The following is a 16,017-nucleotide window of genomic DNA, read 5'->3' on the forward strand; positions in this document are numbered from 1 at the left end:
ATTTTACGGCCCTTCCTATTTAGGGTTTGTTTTTCGTTCGCGTCCCCAAAACTCCAAAAAACTTCGAAAATTTAACTCCGACCTTTGCGGCTTCTAATAGAAGCGATCATTACCTTTCCAACGCATGTCTAATTTTAAAAATCGGTTATACCGTTCAAAAGTTACCGAGCTCAGAAATATGAGTCAATTTTTATTTAAAAAGGGAAAATAATGTTTGTGGATATGTATGTATGTAAGTGTGGGTGGAAAAGTTAAACCGATCTGAATTTTTTTCTCTGTGTTTGAAGAGGGGATGAGGGCCGATTCAGAACCGGTGTAGTTTGTGAGTTTTGACTACCCATAAGCCAGCTATAGGACTTGGTAGGTACAAAACGGCATATTTTTTGGCGGTGTATATCTTCGGTTCAAGAAGAGACAGGAGAACAGTAAATACACCAAATCAATAGCGTTGAGTTAAGCTTTCAAATGGTGTCTAAGCTCTCAGGATCAGACATACACACGGCTCAGTATAGCCGAAAAACTAAACTTTGAAAATTTTGTTTTTTCGACAATTACTCAAAATTTCAACCTACTAATTACGCCAATAACTGAGGGTTTGTAGAAGGACTCTAGACGAATCTAACGGTGTATACCTTATATCCGGGAAAATTCGAATTTTTAAGTTATAGGTTTCATAATTATGATCAAATCTATTTCTTATGGGAAAAACGGTTTTTCAAGCTCAATAATTCCTGTAGTAGCTTCAGTTATCATACTTGACCTTAGATGCATAAGATACTACTTGTCAATACGTTTCAAACTCATGTTTAGTGAAAAAAATCGGTTAAGCCGTTTAGAAGATATTAAGCTACAAAAGTATAATCCAATTAACGATTATTCCTTAAATGGTTTATGTAGTTGTAGTGGTCACGACCATAATTTGATCTAGCAACGGGCAATCCGAGTTCATTTACCGGCCATCCCAATATTTTTTCAATCTATTTCGAATAGAAAAAAATCTAGTGTACATTCGATGGACACTAGATCATTTGGGAGATAATGCGACAAAGGCAACCATTTATAAAGCTTAACGTGTAATCGAGAAACATTTCATTCAACTTTATACATTTAATTTATAAATAACTGAAAAACTTCTGATACAAGAATAAAAAAACCGCTAAACGCCGTAAAAATGAGACAAGAATCTACAGGTCGAGCAAGTCTCGTAAATTTCACGATAGTGAGCCACGCTTCACGCAACCGTGTTTGCGTACTTGTGTTTCGAGTTGCGTGGTCGTGCGGAATTAGATTTACCAATTCGCGCAATCGTACTTGAGACGCTGTGTCAGGTGAGAGTGGCGCATACAATATTCCAGCTACAAAAGATCTGATATGAATATTTCGTGGCGCGAAAATGTATTTTCATTTTGATGCAAAACAAAATTCTAGTTTTATTTTAAAAGATTTTTTCATAATATTTGCTAAATTTGAAGTAAACGCGTCACAGAGGAGTTTCAAAATTCAAACTGTATCAACGTTACTCTTTTGTGGATCGTTTTACTTCAAATTGGACAAATATTTTGAAAAAATCTTTTAAAATAAAACTAGAATTTTGTTTTGCATCAAAATGAAAATACATTTTCGCTCCACGTAATATTCATATCAGATCTTTTGTAGCTGGAATATTGTATGCGCCACTCATTTTTACGGCGTTTAGCGGTTTTTTATTCTTGTTTTTTATACACAGAAACCAATCTCGTTTATCTTACATTGCAATACATTAAATTAATTATCTGAGAATGTAAATATTTCTGAAAAAAGCAAAGTTAAAAACTTCAAAAATCCTCTTGAGCTATTTATGGTTTCTGTATCCCACTTTTCACATATTCGCCTTTCTCCAAAACCCTAATACATATATTTATATAAATATTTTAGTATTTATAATATAAATAATTCTATTATATTTATTTATATAAATGATTAAATAAAATCAATCTTCATAATTCCACAAAATCAGTCGACGAAGCCCGTCATTGTCAAATGCTGATAAATCCCATTTAAATTCACGAAAACAGCTCCTTGTATGCAGTTGACAAAATTGCTTATAAGCGAAGATATGCCCGAAATTGGAACTCGCCTCTCTGCGTGCAACCCCGGTGATTTTTACATAGGCTGAGGAGAAGCAAATTTGAAATCAGATTATCTGCCGACATGACTCCGAATACCAACGTAGAAATACGATCATAGCCTATGGGTCCGCGTACGGAACGAAAGCTAGAAATGCAGCATGCAGCGCTGCTTTTAGAGTATTTCATTGCTTTGTTATTTACTGTATGACAAAAATAGAGTAAAATACGTTTGTCTTTTCTTATTACTTACTGCTTGTATTATATAATTAAATATTCTCGTATGCAACTTAAAATCCTGCTTCTGCTTATGTGTTTGTTCATTTCTTTTTAATAATCTCAGTTACTCAGTTGGTACGGTATTACCTACGGAAACCAAGGGAAGCAATGCTTCCCGTGCTTCCATGGACCGCACGCCCATGGTGCTTCTCATGGTGTCATAATTTGTAATCCGTCCCCCACGGATGATAAATTCAGTTCTGTTTATTCACTATATTTTTTTACCTTAGTAATGAAATCCACCTCTTCTTTTCAACCAGATCCTTTGGAAACACAAATTCCTCTTCCACTCTAGTGTTTACAATCCGGGGCAAAGCACATTACCATTTTTATTATACAAAATACAATGGTTCATAAAAATCCCTAACCTTTGCTTGGGGAATATCACTAAAAAACTATATTTCATAGAAATTTAAGACCGAATTATGGTGGTATTATATTAAAAACACTAAACTTAGTAGAAAAAACAGCAGAGGAAGCCAAATTTCAACTTTATAGGAATTAAAAAGGCTTGAAATTGGGCAAATCCTGTCTTTTCAACCTTTGTTTACTTCTTTTTTCTCATAATCCTTAGTAACCTTCAGGACGTCGGATGTCGGGTTCTGTCTCTTATCCATTGCTTCCATGCGCTTCTATTGGTGGTCAGATTCTTCATATCTCTTATACCTACTCATGTCTCTCCTTTGAAATATAATCTGGATCTGGTCCATCCATGTCTTCCTCGGCCTTCCCTTTTTTCTTTTGTTTTCCATTTTGGCTTCATGTACCTTCTTTGTTAGTCTATTTTACTCCATTCGTTCTATGTGGCCAAACCAGCTCAATTGTTTGTTTTTGATCTTTCTCATTATCGGTTCTTGTTCCAGCTTTCTCCTTATAATTCGTTTTAAAAAAATTGTTTCATTTTTAGAAATGTGTTTCTGGTCTATTCTATTCTAGATTTTACTTCTTGTTCTGAGTCTAAGGTCTTATATATCCAGCATACTTTTTTGCACGTCTTGGAGAAGGTTGAGCTTTACTTATATACACTGATGACACGCAGGTTCAAGGATCAAAATAGTGCGTCATGCATATCATGATGGATGCCTGACTGGGGTTAACGTGTTAAGTTCAAGACTGTACGCAACTATTAATAGAGTTGAAATAACCTATCAAAACCAAACACTCGGAACAAGTTATAAGTTAAACAGTTACATTTTAAGTTATAAATGAAGAAGTTGATTAAGTCATACTTACTATAATTAAAAAAAAAACGCCTGGAACAAATTACAAACTAATATTTTTATTTTTTAATGATTGTACTCAAATACATTACTATAAATATAGAATTATTGAACTATCAAACTAACAAATATAACTATAAAATTAACAAATTATAAACTAATAATTTTATTTTTTAATAATTTTACTCCTATATAATACCGTTGATTGATGTATTGATTTCAATCAACGATAATACATAACTATACCTAAATATATAGAATTATTGAACTATATTAAATATAACTTAAGTTCATTCAATAAGGTATCTTTGAAGTTCATCATTGAACTTACTAAGTTTTTCTATGTCGATAAACCTAAAACAATAAAAAAAAAATTTAAGCACTTTTAAATTTTAAAGTGTAGTATCCAAAAAGTTTGAATGTCAACAAGAGAAGAACTATAAACAATAATAAACATCCGAAAAGTATACAGCGTGTCTACTTAAGTTGGAAACATATGGGAAACTTTTTTATTATTAATTTTACGAAAAAAAGTTATTCTTCATAAAAAGTTCTGCATGCTCTAAAACCTTAGATTCAATCATCATATATCCAATTTTATCAATATTGTACGAGGTATGTAAAAAAATATGAATTTCGTTCAAGGGTAAAGTACCTTTATTTCTCTGAATATCGAAAATTCTTATTATGAAAAGTTGTTTGGAATTAAAAACCAAGATCAAATATGCAATTACATGCTTCTAATTGAAAAAAAAATATTTTACAAATTTTTATCTATGAATACCCAACGCCATTTTTATTTATTACAAATTAATATAACTCTTTTATTATTTATTTTACGAAAAAAAGTTATTCTTCATAAAAATCTCTGCATGGTCTAAAATCTAAGATGCAACTATGATATATCAACTTTTATTAATTTTATACGAGGTGTGTCAAAAAATATGAATTTCGCTCATGAGTATAGTACCTTTATATTTCACAATATTTCAATTAGAAGGATGTAATTACATATTGAAACATAGTTTTTAATTCTAAACAACTTTTTAATAATAATTTTCAATATTGTGAAAAATAAAGGTACTTTACTCCTGAGTGAAATTCATATTTTTTGACATACCTCGTATAAAATTAACAAAATGTGATATCTGATAGAGATAACAGAGATATGTACAGTTACGGTCATTGAATAGTTTACAGGCTTACGTATCTAGGAGCCGATCTTTTAAATTATTACCTTGTTTAAACGCACCTTTTACGTCAAAGTGACGTTACCAGTGGTGTACCTAGAATAGGTTGATTAAAATTAAAAAATAAAAATAATATAAATATGTAGGTATATATTACAAAGTTTAACAAAATGGAAAGTATAAAAAGAAGTTTTTTTGAATAGAATGGATTATGGTCTTAATAATGAAAACAAGGAAGTCTGGTTTAAAAATACCGATTTTATTTTATATCTATCCCAAATTATCCAATCTTTGTTTGATTTTTCATATGCACATATACAGGGTGTCCCAGACTAATTTACCCACGCTATATCTCTTAAACGAAGAGAGATTTTCGAATGGGACAAAGGGTGATATATTCTACTTGTAATACACTTTAATATGGCGTACAAAAAATCATCCCCTAAATAAACATCCCTTAGTTACAACCTCTAATTTAATTTTTTTAATAGCACCCTGTATATTTTTTTATAGTTTTTAATGTGGTCTTTTATCGTCTATTCAACACATTTTTTGAAAATAAAATCGGTTCGTAAATAACCTAGAAACTATCAGTTTATTTTTGTTAAATTGTGTGTCCCAGACTAATTTATCCAGGCTATATTTCTTAAACGAATAGAGATTTTCGAATGGCACAAAACCTGATCTATTCCATTTGTAATACACTTTCATATGGCGTAGAAAAAATTCATCCCCTAAATATCCATCCCTAACTTACAGGGTGCTATTTAAAAAAAATAAAGTTAGGGGTTGTACCTAACTAAGGGATGAATATTTAGGGGATATTTTTTTCTATGCCATATTAAAGTGTATTACAAATGTAATAGATCAGTTTTTGTCGCATTCGAAAATCTCTATTCGTTTATGAAATATAGCCTTGATAAATTAGTCTGGGACACATAATTAACAAAACTAAACTGATATTTTCTTGGTTATTTACGAACCGATTTTATCTTCAAAAAATGTGTTGAATAGACGATAGAAGACCACATCCAAAACTATAAAAAAATATCAAGGGTGCTATTAAAATAATTAAAGTTAGGGGTTGTAACTAAGGGATGAATATTTAGGGGATGATTTTTTTCTAAGCCATATTAAAGTATATTACAAGTAGAATAGAACACTTTTTGTCCCATTCGAAAATCTCTATTCGTTTAAGAGATATAGCGTGGATAAATTAGTCTGGGGCGTATATGGCTCACGTCCAAATCTGCAGCAACTTATCTTAAAAACCAACCTTCTTCGAATTTGGCAATTGCTCTTGCTTTTTCGCATCATTCAAATTTATTGTAACCATTTTGGAGGAGTTTGATATCGTTATTTTATTTTTCAACACGCGCGAAATTTTTGACAAGCATTGACTTTTTGAAATTTTTTGACTTTGTCTTCTGCCAATTATGTCCCACAAATTTTCGGTCAGGTTAAAATCTGGACTAGGCGATGGCCATGGCCAATGCAATGTCCGAAGATTGACCTGTTGTAACGATTCGGTTACAGTTCGTGAACGTGGTCTTGCATTATGGTGCATTAGCAAAAAATTGTTACCAATATAAGGAGCCGATAGCATGGTAGCTAAGTCCTTCGCTGGTAACATCACTACTTGAGACACTCAAGACACTCAACGCGGGTCAAATTCCTTGTAGCGCGTTCCATTTCCACCAAATAACAAAAAAACTACGGACGTAATTGAAACTTTAAATAATAAATCTACTAATTTTCACCATAAACCAGACACTTTTTGACTGTTAACCATTTGACATCCATTAAATGGACACAATCCATTAAATTGTTAATTTTTCATAGCCTACTTTAGGCTTGTTTATTAAACTAAGCAGAAACTGAGGATTTATTGATGAAAAACATCGCTAGTTGTTAACGTACCTAACTTCTTTATTATCCAACATAAGCAAATGAATCAAAAAATAAAATGTTAATAAAGCCTAAGGCTACAATTGAATTTTAATTTAAATATTTTTTATATGCTAGAATATTCCACAGGGTGTTCCGAACTTTAAGAAAAAAACACAGTATGATTGTTACACCCGGTATAAAATGAATTTTATCTGTATAGCAACAATAATATTACATCCATTTTCTTAAATAATAAGGCTAGAACATATTAAAAAAATCACTCTAATCGGACAACAGGTTTACGGAGTTCTAACGTGTACAATTCAGCAAGTGAGTCGATTATTTTGCTCTCAAGTGTAGATACGTAAGGGTGTAAAGTATTCAGTAGCGGCAGCTGTACATTTGAGTTAGAATTCCGGATTGTTGTTCTATTTTTACAGCCGACGCTGCTGCCATACAGAAACCACTAAGTTGGTGTGCTTCTAATTATTGCGAGAACGTTGTAATAGTCTCAGACTCTCAGGCAGTACTACAAGCTATTTGTAGCCATCCATTAGATAGTTTCCAAAACTCCATTATTCTTGATATCAAAAAAACATTACATAATCTAAAATCCACAAAAAAAACAGTGACTTTACTGTGGGTTAAAGGACATAGTGGAGTAGTTGGAAACGAAATAGTGGATGGAATAGCAAAAAATACATCTGAGATACCAGAAATCACAAACATTTTCAACTTCAAAGACCTATTTTCTATTATCAGAAGTGTTGGCAGGGAAAGATGGAGGTCCAAATACGAAGATGTTCAGCAGACATCAAGAAATCATTACTTTTCTATTCACCCATTATTACCCAAAAGTATACCTCATTTTAACTACAATTATAACAAAGTACATTCCTCATTAATAACCCGGCTAAAACTTAACCATGGCCTTTTTCCAGAGCATCTACATAGGATTGGAATCTATGAAACTCCCTTCTGTTCGTGTAACAATGGGTCCATCGGGGATCTGAACCATGTATTCTTTGATTGTCTTAATCATAGGGATCAGACTTGAAACTTATATTTAGGTTTAATTGACCTTAACATTAGCCTTCCAGTTAACATCAGCAATCTTTTATCTTATTCTGACAAATCTATATTTAATATCTTAATCAAGTTTATAAATGATTCTAAGATAAAAATTTAAACGTATTTATAACAAAATTCTCTGGCAAAAAGACTCTTTGTCTAATGCCATCTCTTTCTCTCCACACACACATATACTCTTTATGAGCACCCAGAATCTGCCTGTTGGTGGATGTTGAATCCATATATCTCTAGCTAGTGTGATGTTCTACTAAGCACCCGAGATTCTTTGAATAAGATTTGATTATTGTCTTTTATGGTGTTATATTCTATACTAAACAACAACTGCGGTAAGTTCCTGGAGAGTAGATAAAGGTTCTCTTGAATTTTTGACCTATCTCAGACTTTCCTTTATCCTCTTCCAACAGTTGCAAAACGGTATTCCGAAAACATCACAGCTAATCAATCAAAATGAAAACTAAGAAGGCTAGAAAGATATAGACTCCTACTGGACCAGAATAGAGGAAGATATTGAAGCAGCAGCAAAGATGAAATAGGAACAAAAACTTGTGTCCGGAAAAATTATTGGTTTGACGATTAATTCAAAAATGTGTCGAGAAAAAAATGAAGTTTTAAAAAAATGTTTACCCGATGGACTAATCAATTGTAGGTAAAATTCTAAAAACGAAAATTTTTCAAATCGATTTTTTTAGAAGACGGTGTATCCTACCGACTTAAAGCATGAGTACCTGAAAGTACTAGAATACCTCACAATTTAATAATCCAGTGTCAAAAATGCTTAAAAACAAAAAAATGCGATAAAATAACCGTTGCCCTACCCACAACGGAAGCCTATGACTGGTATTAGAAATTCGCAATTTATGGAATCGATTTACCTCTGGAAGATAACTAGGCGTACCAGTTTTCATTTTTCTAAATAGAAGCGTTCTTAAGGTATTTAAAACAATCGAATTACAAGACGTCATCTTCAAAGAGCTCCAAATAGCTCTCTTATGAAGCATTTTCGGACTAGGTCATTTGGATTAATTTAAAAAAAAAGTAATTACAAGACGTCATCTTCAAAGAGCTCTAGCGCTCTCAGGAAGCATTTTCGGACTAGGTGATTTGGGTTAAACCGCAAATTTTGAGCCCAGGAATCTACAGTTAAAATATTAATAGGTTAATAGTCTTGGCAGATTATCGAAGAATAGGCCATTTTTGGGAAAAGATATTTACCAGCAATTTTATTGCTGGAATCGAATCTTATGATTGTATATAATAATAATATAGGTATACAAAGTCCGCAGACAGTGTGCTACTTTTTTAAAAACAAAATGGCTTCCGAAAATCGTGTTTTTTTCAATTTTTGCTCTATAACTCCAAAGATTTGAACTTTACACCAAAAACATCCAAATAAAAATTCACCGTAATTATATTCTGCATCGAGACGTGTTATTCCCGATTTACTTCGACGAAAATTTTCCCCAGAAAATGACGGGTTTTCCAACAAAATCTTTAATTTTCAACTAAAATTTTAGATAAGTAATTGTTTATCAATAATTAAATAACTTGGCAGAATAAAAGCTCTTTTCGTATAGATTATCTATTTCGTATAGATGGCTCTACTCGAGTTACTTGGGAACAAAAAAAGAATGAAGAAAATTGTTCCTTGGGAAGCCGAGAAAATGCATTTTTTTAACGTATACCGATTTTGAACTTTGAGATTACATTTTCTCCAACCTGATTTGTAATTGGAATTTTGCTATTTTTGGCAATTTTCACTCGATAAGTAATATCGATAGTTTTTATTATAATAATATATGTTATGATTATTTTAAGGACATGGAAATTGGTGTGAAGAAAGTGGATAAAAATAGAAAGGTGATGGTCCGAAAATTATGATCATATTGTTTATATCTTTGCTGTAAATGCCGGTCAACTTTGACCGGTTGTATCTCAGGAACTACTCATCATAATTAAACGTTTTTTCTTTTAAAAGAAACGTCCTGCCGCTTTTTCCAATACCGTTTTCATGATTTAATTTAATTTAATATTTCCCGAGATATTCTATTTGTTTATAAGCCAAAAAATTGTTTATGATTGTAAAATATTCCTGAGGCCGCTTAAATAGTCCAATTTGAATTCTGTAAAGTACATTAGATAGCTACAGTGTCTTTTTATACAAAAATCATAGTTATTCTTATGTATCATAATTGTTGTGGTTATTATAGTGACCGTAATTTTTTAATTAACAATTCAATTGTTGCTAAACTGTTCATTCAATTTCCATAGGCTTCTGGAATTATAATCTATACGAAAAGTGCTTTTATTCTGCCAAGTTATTTAATTATTGATAAATAATTACTTACTTATCTAAAATTTTAGTTGAAAATTAAAGATTTTGTTGGAAAACCCGTCATTTTCCGGGGAAAATTTTCGTTGAAGTAAATCGGGAAAAACACGTCTCGATGCAGAATTTAATTACGGTGAATTTTTATTTGGGTGTTTTTGGTGTTAAGTTAAAATCTTTGGAGTTATAGAGCAAAAATTGAAAAAAACACGATTTTCTGACGCCATTTTGTTTATAAAAAAATTAGCACACTATCTGCGGACTTTGCATACCTATATTATTAATATATACAATCATAAGATTCGATTCCAGCAATAAAATTGCTGGTAAATAACTTTTCCTTGCATTTTGCTAATTAGCCCAGAGTATAATGAAACAGCCTTGATATTTGTTTTCGTTTTGCTAAGCCGCGTCGAGTAATATTCTCTTGTATTATTTTGCCGACTTTAAAACTACTTCCAGTTGCAACTCTCAAACCGGATAGTCCCAGGGTAAATTTTTCACCTTCTATGGGTTAAGCTCTCATTCGACACCTCATTTGTCATTCTATCTTAATAACGGAGGAGTTATATTCTTTGATAGACAGACGGGCGGACGGACAGGCATGGAATCGGAAGCATATATTTGTTCTCGTCTTGCTGAGGCGCATCGAAATATATCGCTTTTAGTATTTTGGCGACTTTAAAACAGTACTTCTGATTGAAACTCTGGAACCGGAAGTCCAAGATCAAATTTCTCACCTCGTAAGACCATCTTTGGGTGATAATAGCTCTCATTCGACACTTTATTTGTTATTCTATCTGGTGTGATAGCGGAGGAGTTGTATTTACAGGCGGACAGATAGACATATACTAAAATCACAATAAAGATGCACCATAGTCTGTTTTTAAACCAAGAGGAGTAATTCAAATTTCGCGCGCCGTAAAGCTTGTTTGTAATTGATCCAACCTCAGGCAAGTTTATTCACTGTTATCAAGTTTTGACACTAATGACATTTATAAAATTTTGACACTATTGGCATTTCATAGGTTAGGTAATTAAGTTATATCAGCGATTTTTTGTATTTTCTGCGTTATTTCTTCAATTTTTAGGGTTTTAGCCTGTTGTTATATTAGGCGAGTGGCACACCCCTAATTTGAGGCTTAGAAATCGAAAAAGCGATCATGATAGGTGAATGGCAAATTTTGGTCATTCTTTATGTTTTCAAGGTCGCTTAATCCGAATATGAAGTTTATTTTTAACTAGAATTGGTGGAACATGCTCAAAAATCAAATTTTATGCCAAAATGCGAAAATTCAATTTTTATGATTTTTCATATTTACCTCGCTGTATCTTTGGTCGTTGTAAATATTTCATTTTAAAAATTTTACTGTGTCATCTTTAAAGAATTTAGATAACAATAAGATTTGTCCGAGATATTTAAACAAATTAAAAGAGAAGTTATTAATTTTTAAACTATTTGTCTTCAGATTTCGTTAGTTTTATGTTTACTTAAAAAAGTTGGGTAACAAACTTTTTAGTTTATAATTTTAATCAACACAGCATTAAAACATAACTTATAAAAAGTTTTCTGGAAAATTTCAAGTCAAAATATTCAATACAAAAAAAGTTATGTGACTTTATAGACGAGTGGCACTTTCCCAAAAAACGCTTATGTATTTCTCGAGATATTGACCACGGTGTGGTAAATGGCTAATTTTGATCATAATTTATGTTTTTGATGGTGCTGAAAACGAAAATAAGGTTTATTTTGAATTTTATGTTGGGGAACATTGTCAAAATCGCAATTTTACCCTAAAAATACAAAAAAATGAAATCACGTTTTTCTTAAAATTAAAAGCTGCACAATTTTTTTTTCTATAAAACATTTTGTTCTTTGTACTCTATATTTTAACATAAACTTGATTAACAAGCTAAATTTCAAATTTTGTCACTCAAATTTTGCGATTAACATTTGCAATTCAGGAATCTGCACCTTTTACTTTAAATAATTCATAACTTTTATTATAATAAGACAGAAAGTTTAAAGCAGGTCCCATTGACTTCAGAAAGGTAAGAAATAGGTATACAATATAAATTTCAGAAAAAAATATTAAAATGGAACAGAGTTGTAGCGAGTTAAACGCAAAAAAAAACGTAATATCATTTTTTTTTATTTTTAGGGTAAAATTGCGATTTTCACAATGTTCCCCCACGTAAAATTCAAAGTAAACCTAATTTTCGTTTTCAGCAATATCAAAAACATAAAGTATAATCAAAACTTAGCCATTCACCACACCGTGGTCAATATCTCGGGAAATAAGCGTTTTTTGGGGTGTGCCGCATGCCGCTCGTATATAAAGTCACATAACTTTTTTTATTGAATATTTTGACTTAAAATTTTCCAGAAAACTTCTTCATGAATTGTGTTTTATTGCTGTGTTGGTTAAAATTATAAGCTAAAAAGTTTGTCACTCAACCTTTTTAAATAAACATGAAACTGACGAAATCTGACGACAAAATGTTTAAAAATTAATATTTCCTCTTTTAATTTGTTTAAACATTTTGGACAAATCTCATTGTTATTTAAATAATTCATAGATGATACAGTACAATTCTCAAAAAGGAAATATTTACAGTGACCAAAGATACAGCGAGGTAAATTTGAAAAATCATCAAAATTGTTTTTTTTTACATTTTTGCATAAAATTGGATTTTTGAACATGTTCCACCAATTCTAGATAAAAAATAAACTTCATATTCGGATTCACCAAGCTCGAAAACATAAAGAATGACCAAAATTGGCAATTCACCTTAAAGTTGATTTTCGTGGTCGGTAGATATAACGTAATTTTAGGGGTTGCTGCAGCTCGCCTATATAAAAAAACAGTTGTTTTTAGGACTCTTTAGCGACGTATTAGTATAATATAATATTTATGGATTACTGTCAAAGGCCGATATGATTAACCAAAAAAGAAAATGTATTTGGTGATATTTCTAGTGACTTTCTTGGGTGTGAATCTGTCTTTTTAGTTTACTCCTCTTGGTTTAAAAACAAAGCTTAGAAATAAACAAACTAAGACACGTTGAATGTTACGAGGAGCACTCACGAATCATGATTTACAATGTATATACCTACACTATAAGCATCAAAATTAACGCACCACCTTAAAAATGGGACATTTCTGATATCTCGTATTTCCTAAACCTGTTGTCCGATTTGAGTTATATTTTTAGTGTATTATAGCTTTATTCTTCAATAATATCGATGTAATAATATTATTGCTAAACAGGTAAGTGTTATTGTGTACCGGGTGTAACAATGATAGTGTGTTTTTTCCTCAAAGTTTGGAACACACTGTGGAATATTCTAGCGTATATAAAATATTGAAATTAAAACGCAACTGTAGCCTTTGGCTTTCTTAACATTCTGCTTTTTGATTCATTCGCCTATGTTGGATAATAAAAAAGTTAGGTACTTTAACAACTCTATATTCTTGACGAACAAAGCTATAATAGACTAAAAAAATCACTCAAATCGGACAACAAGTTTAGGAAATACGAGACATCAAAAATGTCCCATTTTTAAGTAGTGTAGGAAACAAAGGTTGAAGCTCGCAAAATGGACACAAGTCTGGTTTTATTTTTTTTTCTGGTATATCAAGGGGTGCTTATTATGAGACTAACTTTTTCTTATAATATTTCGCAACCCCCCTTTTCATCCCTTTAATGGGGGTAATTTGTGGTTTTTACGAAATGTAGCCCTTCCTGTACATTTTGCAAAAAATTTACTTGATGTTAAAATGAAGGAGACTATATTTCTTACTATGTATTTCCCGAAAACATATGTCTATCACCCACCGTTTAGCGGGGGTGGCGCCCCAAATTTGGCAAATTTTTAAAAAAGATATTTAAAAAAAATGATTTTTCCCTAACTGTAATGAAAATTTAGAAGAAACCCTGCGGCAATTAATCACAAGTAAGTGGCTGATTTTTTGGTATAGGTTTCATTTAAGGGCAATTGCAAATTTTTTAATTACAGGGTATTACATTTTAAAAAACCCCTTTTTATACCATCTGAACCACCTATGCTAGAGTAAAGAAACTTTTAGCGATTATCCATGTACTGGTGTTATTTACAAATTTGTATAATGCATCCCCATATTTTCCCCGGAACCACCAAAAAAAAGGAGAATTAATAAAGAAAATAACCAAAAATTGATTTTGGGCCACAACTGTGGCTTAAGGGTGCAAAGAAAATAAAATATGCATAGGTCGTAATATGTAGCATACAGTGTGTTCTTTTATTTTTCATAAGTATGTTATCAGTAGTAATAACCCAAGGACATTGATAATTGTTCGAAAAAATTTTATAACAGATTTCGAAAGCTTGTTGCTTGGAAACAGACCGACGCCGTAGGCGGAGGTCTGTTGCCTGTAAGCAACAAGCTTGAGAAAGTTGTTAAAAAATTTTTGAGCATTTATCAATGTTCGAGGGTTATTCGGATAGAAAATTTTTTGCTAATGCTAATCTAATTCATATTTTCTATCATTGCAAAAGTCCATAAACGCTTTCCATACAAATTTTTTACTGTAAACAGTATTCTGTGGTATATTTGATTCGATAATTTCATTAATATTCTCATCAGTATTACAACCAAATCGTGACATTTTGAAATATTGAATATTTGAAATGTCAAAATCGAAATGAAACGAAATGTAGGTATCCATAGCTACATGATTGAGTGAAAACAGCCCATGGGATCTATTTTCAGTATAATGTTGGTTTTATTGGTTGTATTCAATCAGATGACCACAAATTAATTGATTTCATTGGATTTCTAATTGAGCAAAAAATTTTCAATAAAATGAATAGGTGACGAAAAAAAAGAAGACAAAACTGGAGCCCGCCAAAGCATTTCTGAGGTTTACGGCGCCACTGTGTCGTAACGGTTGCTTATACGAAAAAATGCATAGGATCTTATTTGTAGAGAAAATAGTGGTCCATAATTCTGTATAAGCTTTGTTTTAAACAATGCATAGGTAATAAGAAAATCGTAAAAACTTGCTCTCCAAGGGATAGAGTTAGTTTCTGCAGTTTATTTTCAAGAATAGGGGTAGTTTCCGCAGGAATGTTGCAATAATCATATTTATTTATGAAAAACCCTATTGATGGAGCATATATTAATATGGGTCAAAAAGCAAAAAAAAAAATTTTTTTTCAACCCCTCTATTTATTTTTTTTTTTTTTGGTACAGGGGTTGCATCAAGAAATGGCTTTTGGTGTCCATGCATAGGTAATAAGAACGTTCACAAAATTATATATGACCCATTTTAATAAAGAGCATGGTGTATGAAGGATTCCAAAAAAATCACTTTCTTTATTAATTCCCCTTTTTTTGGGTGGTTCCGGAAAAAATGGGGGTGCCTTATAGAAATTTGTAAATAACACCAGTACATGTATAAAAAGGGGGTTTTTTAAAATGTATTACCCTCTAATTAAAAAATTTGCAATTGCCCTTAAATGAGACAGGCGCAGATCCAAGGGGGGGTCAATGGGGTCAATTGCCCCCTCCTTGAGACTTCGCCTGGTGTCGCCTTTTTTTAAGAAAGAGATAATTACGATTGAAAATAAATAGTGAGTATTGTGTCCTGTTGACAATTGAATAACGGAATGAAACATAAAACAGAATTCCTTCTCCAAAGTAAGTGTTCTTGGTCTTACTGTATGATGTCGAGTCTTGGACTGTGAATAAAATCGATCTACTTATCTAAATCGCATTGAGGCTTTCGAAATATGGTTCTATAAAAGAATTTTAAAAGTATCTTGGGCGAAGAAGATTCGAAACTCCACAATACTAGAACGTCTCAGCAAGACTACTGAGATTATAGAAGGCATCAAGAATAGAGAAGTGGAGTATATTGGACATGTAATG

At 31.8% G+C, this 16,017-nt stretch overlaps 1 protein-coding gene across 1 annotated transcript in view; it reads right to left on the reverse strand.

The window, feature by feature from the left end:
• Positions 1–3,695: 3,695 nt before the first annotated feature.
• LOC114335355 (uncharacterized) overlaps positions 3,696–16,017 on the reverse strand; it is a 72,739-nt gene continuing 60,417 nt past the window's right edge. The window contains exon 9 of the mRNA XM_050655615.1: positions 3,696–3,958. Within this exon, the coding sequence (XP_050511572.1) occupies positions 3,895–3,958 (64 nt within the window). The 3' untranslated portion in view covers positions 3,696–3,894. The remainder of the gene's footprint in view (positions 3,959–16,017) is intronic.

This window comes from Diabrotica virgifera, chromosome 7 (assembly GCF_917563875.1).
Source record: "Diabrotica virgifera virgifera chromosome 7, PGI_DIABVI_V3a".
NCBI lineage: Eukaryota > Metazoa > Arthropoda > Insecta > Coleoptera > Chrysomelidae > Diabrotica > Diabrotica virgifera.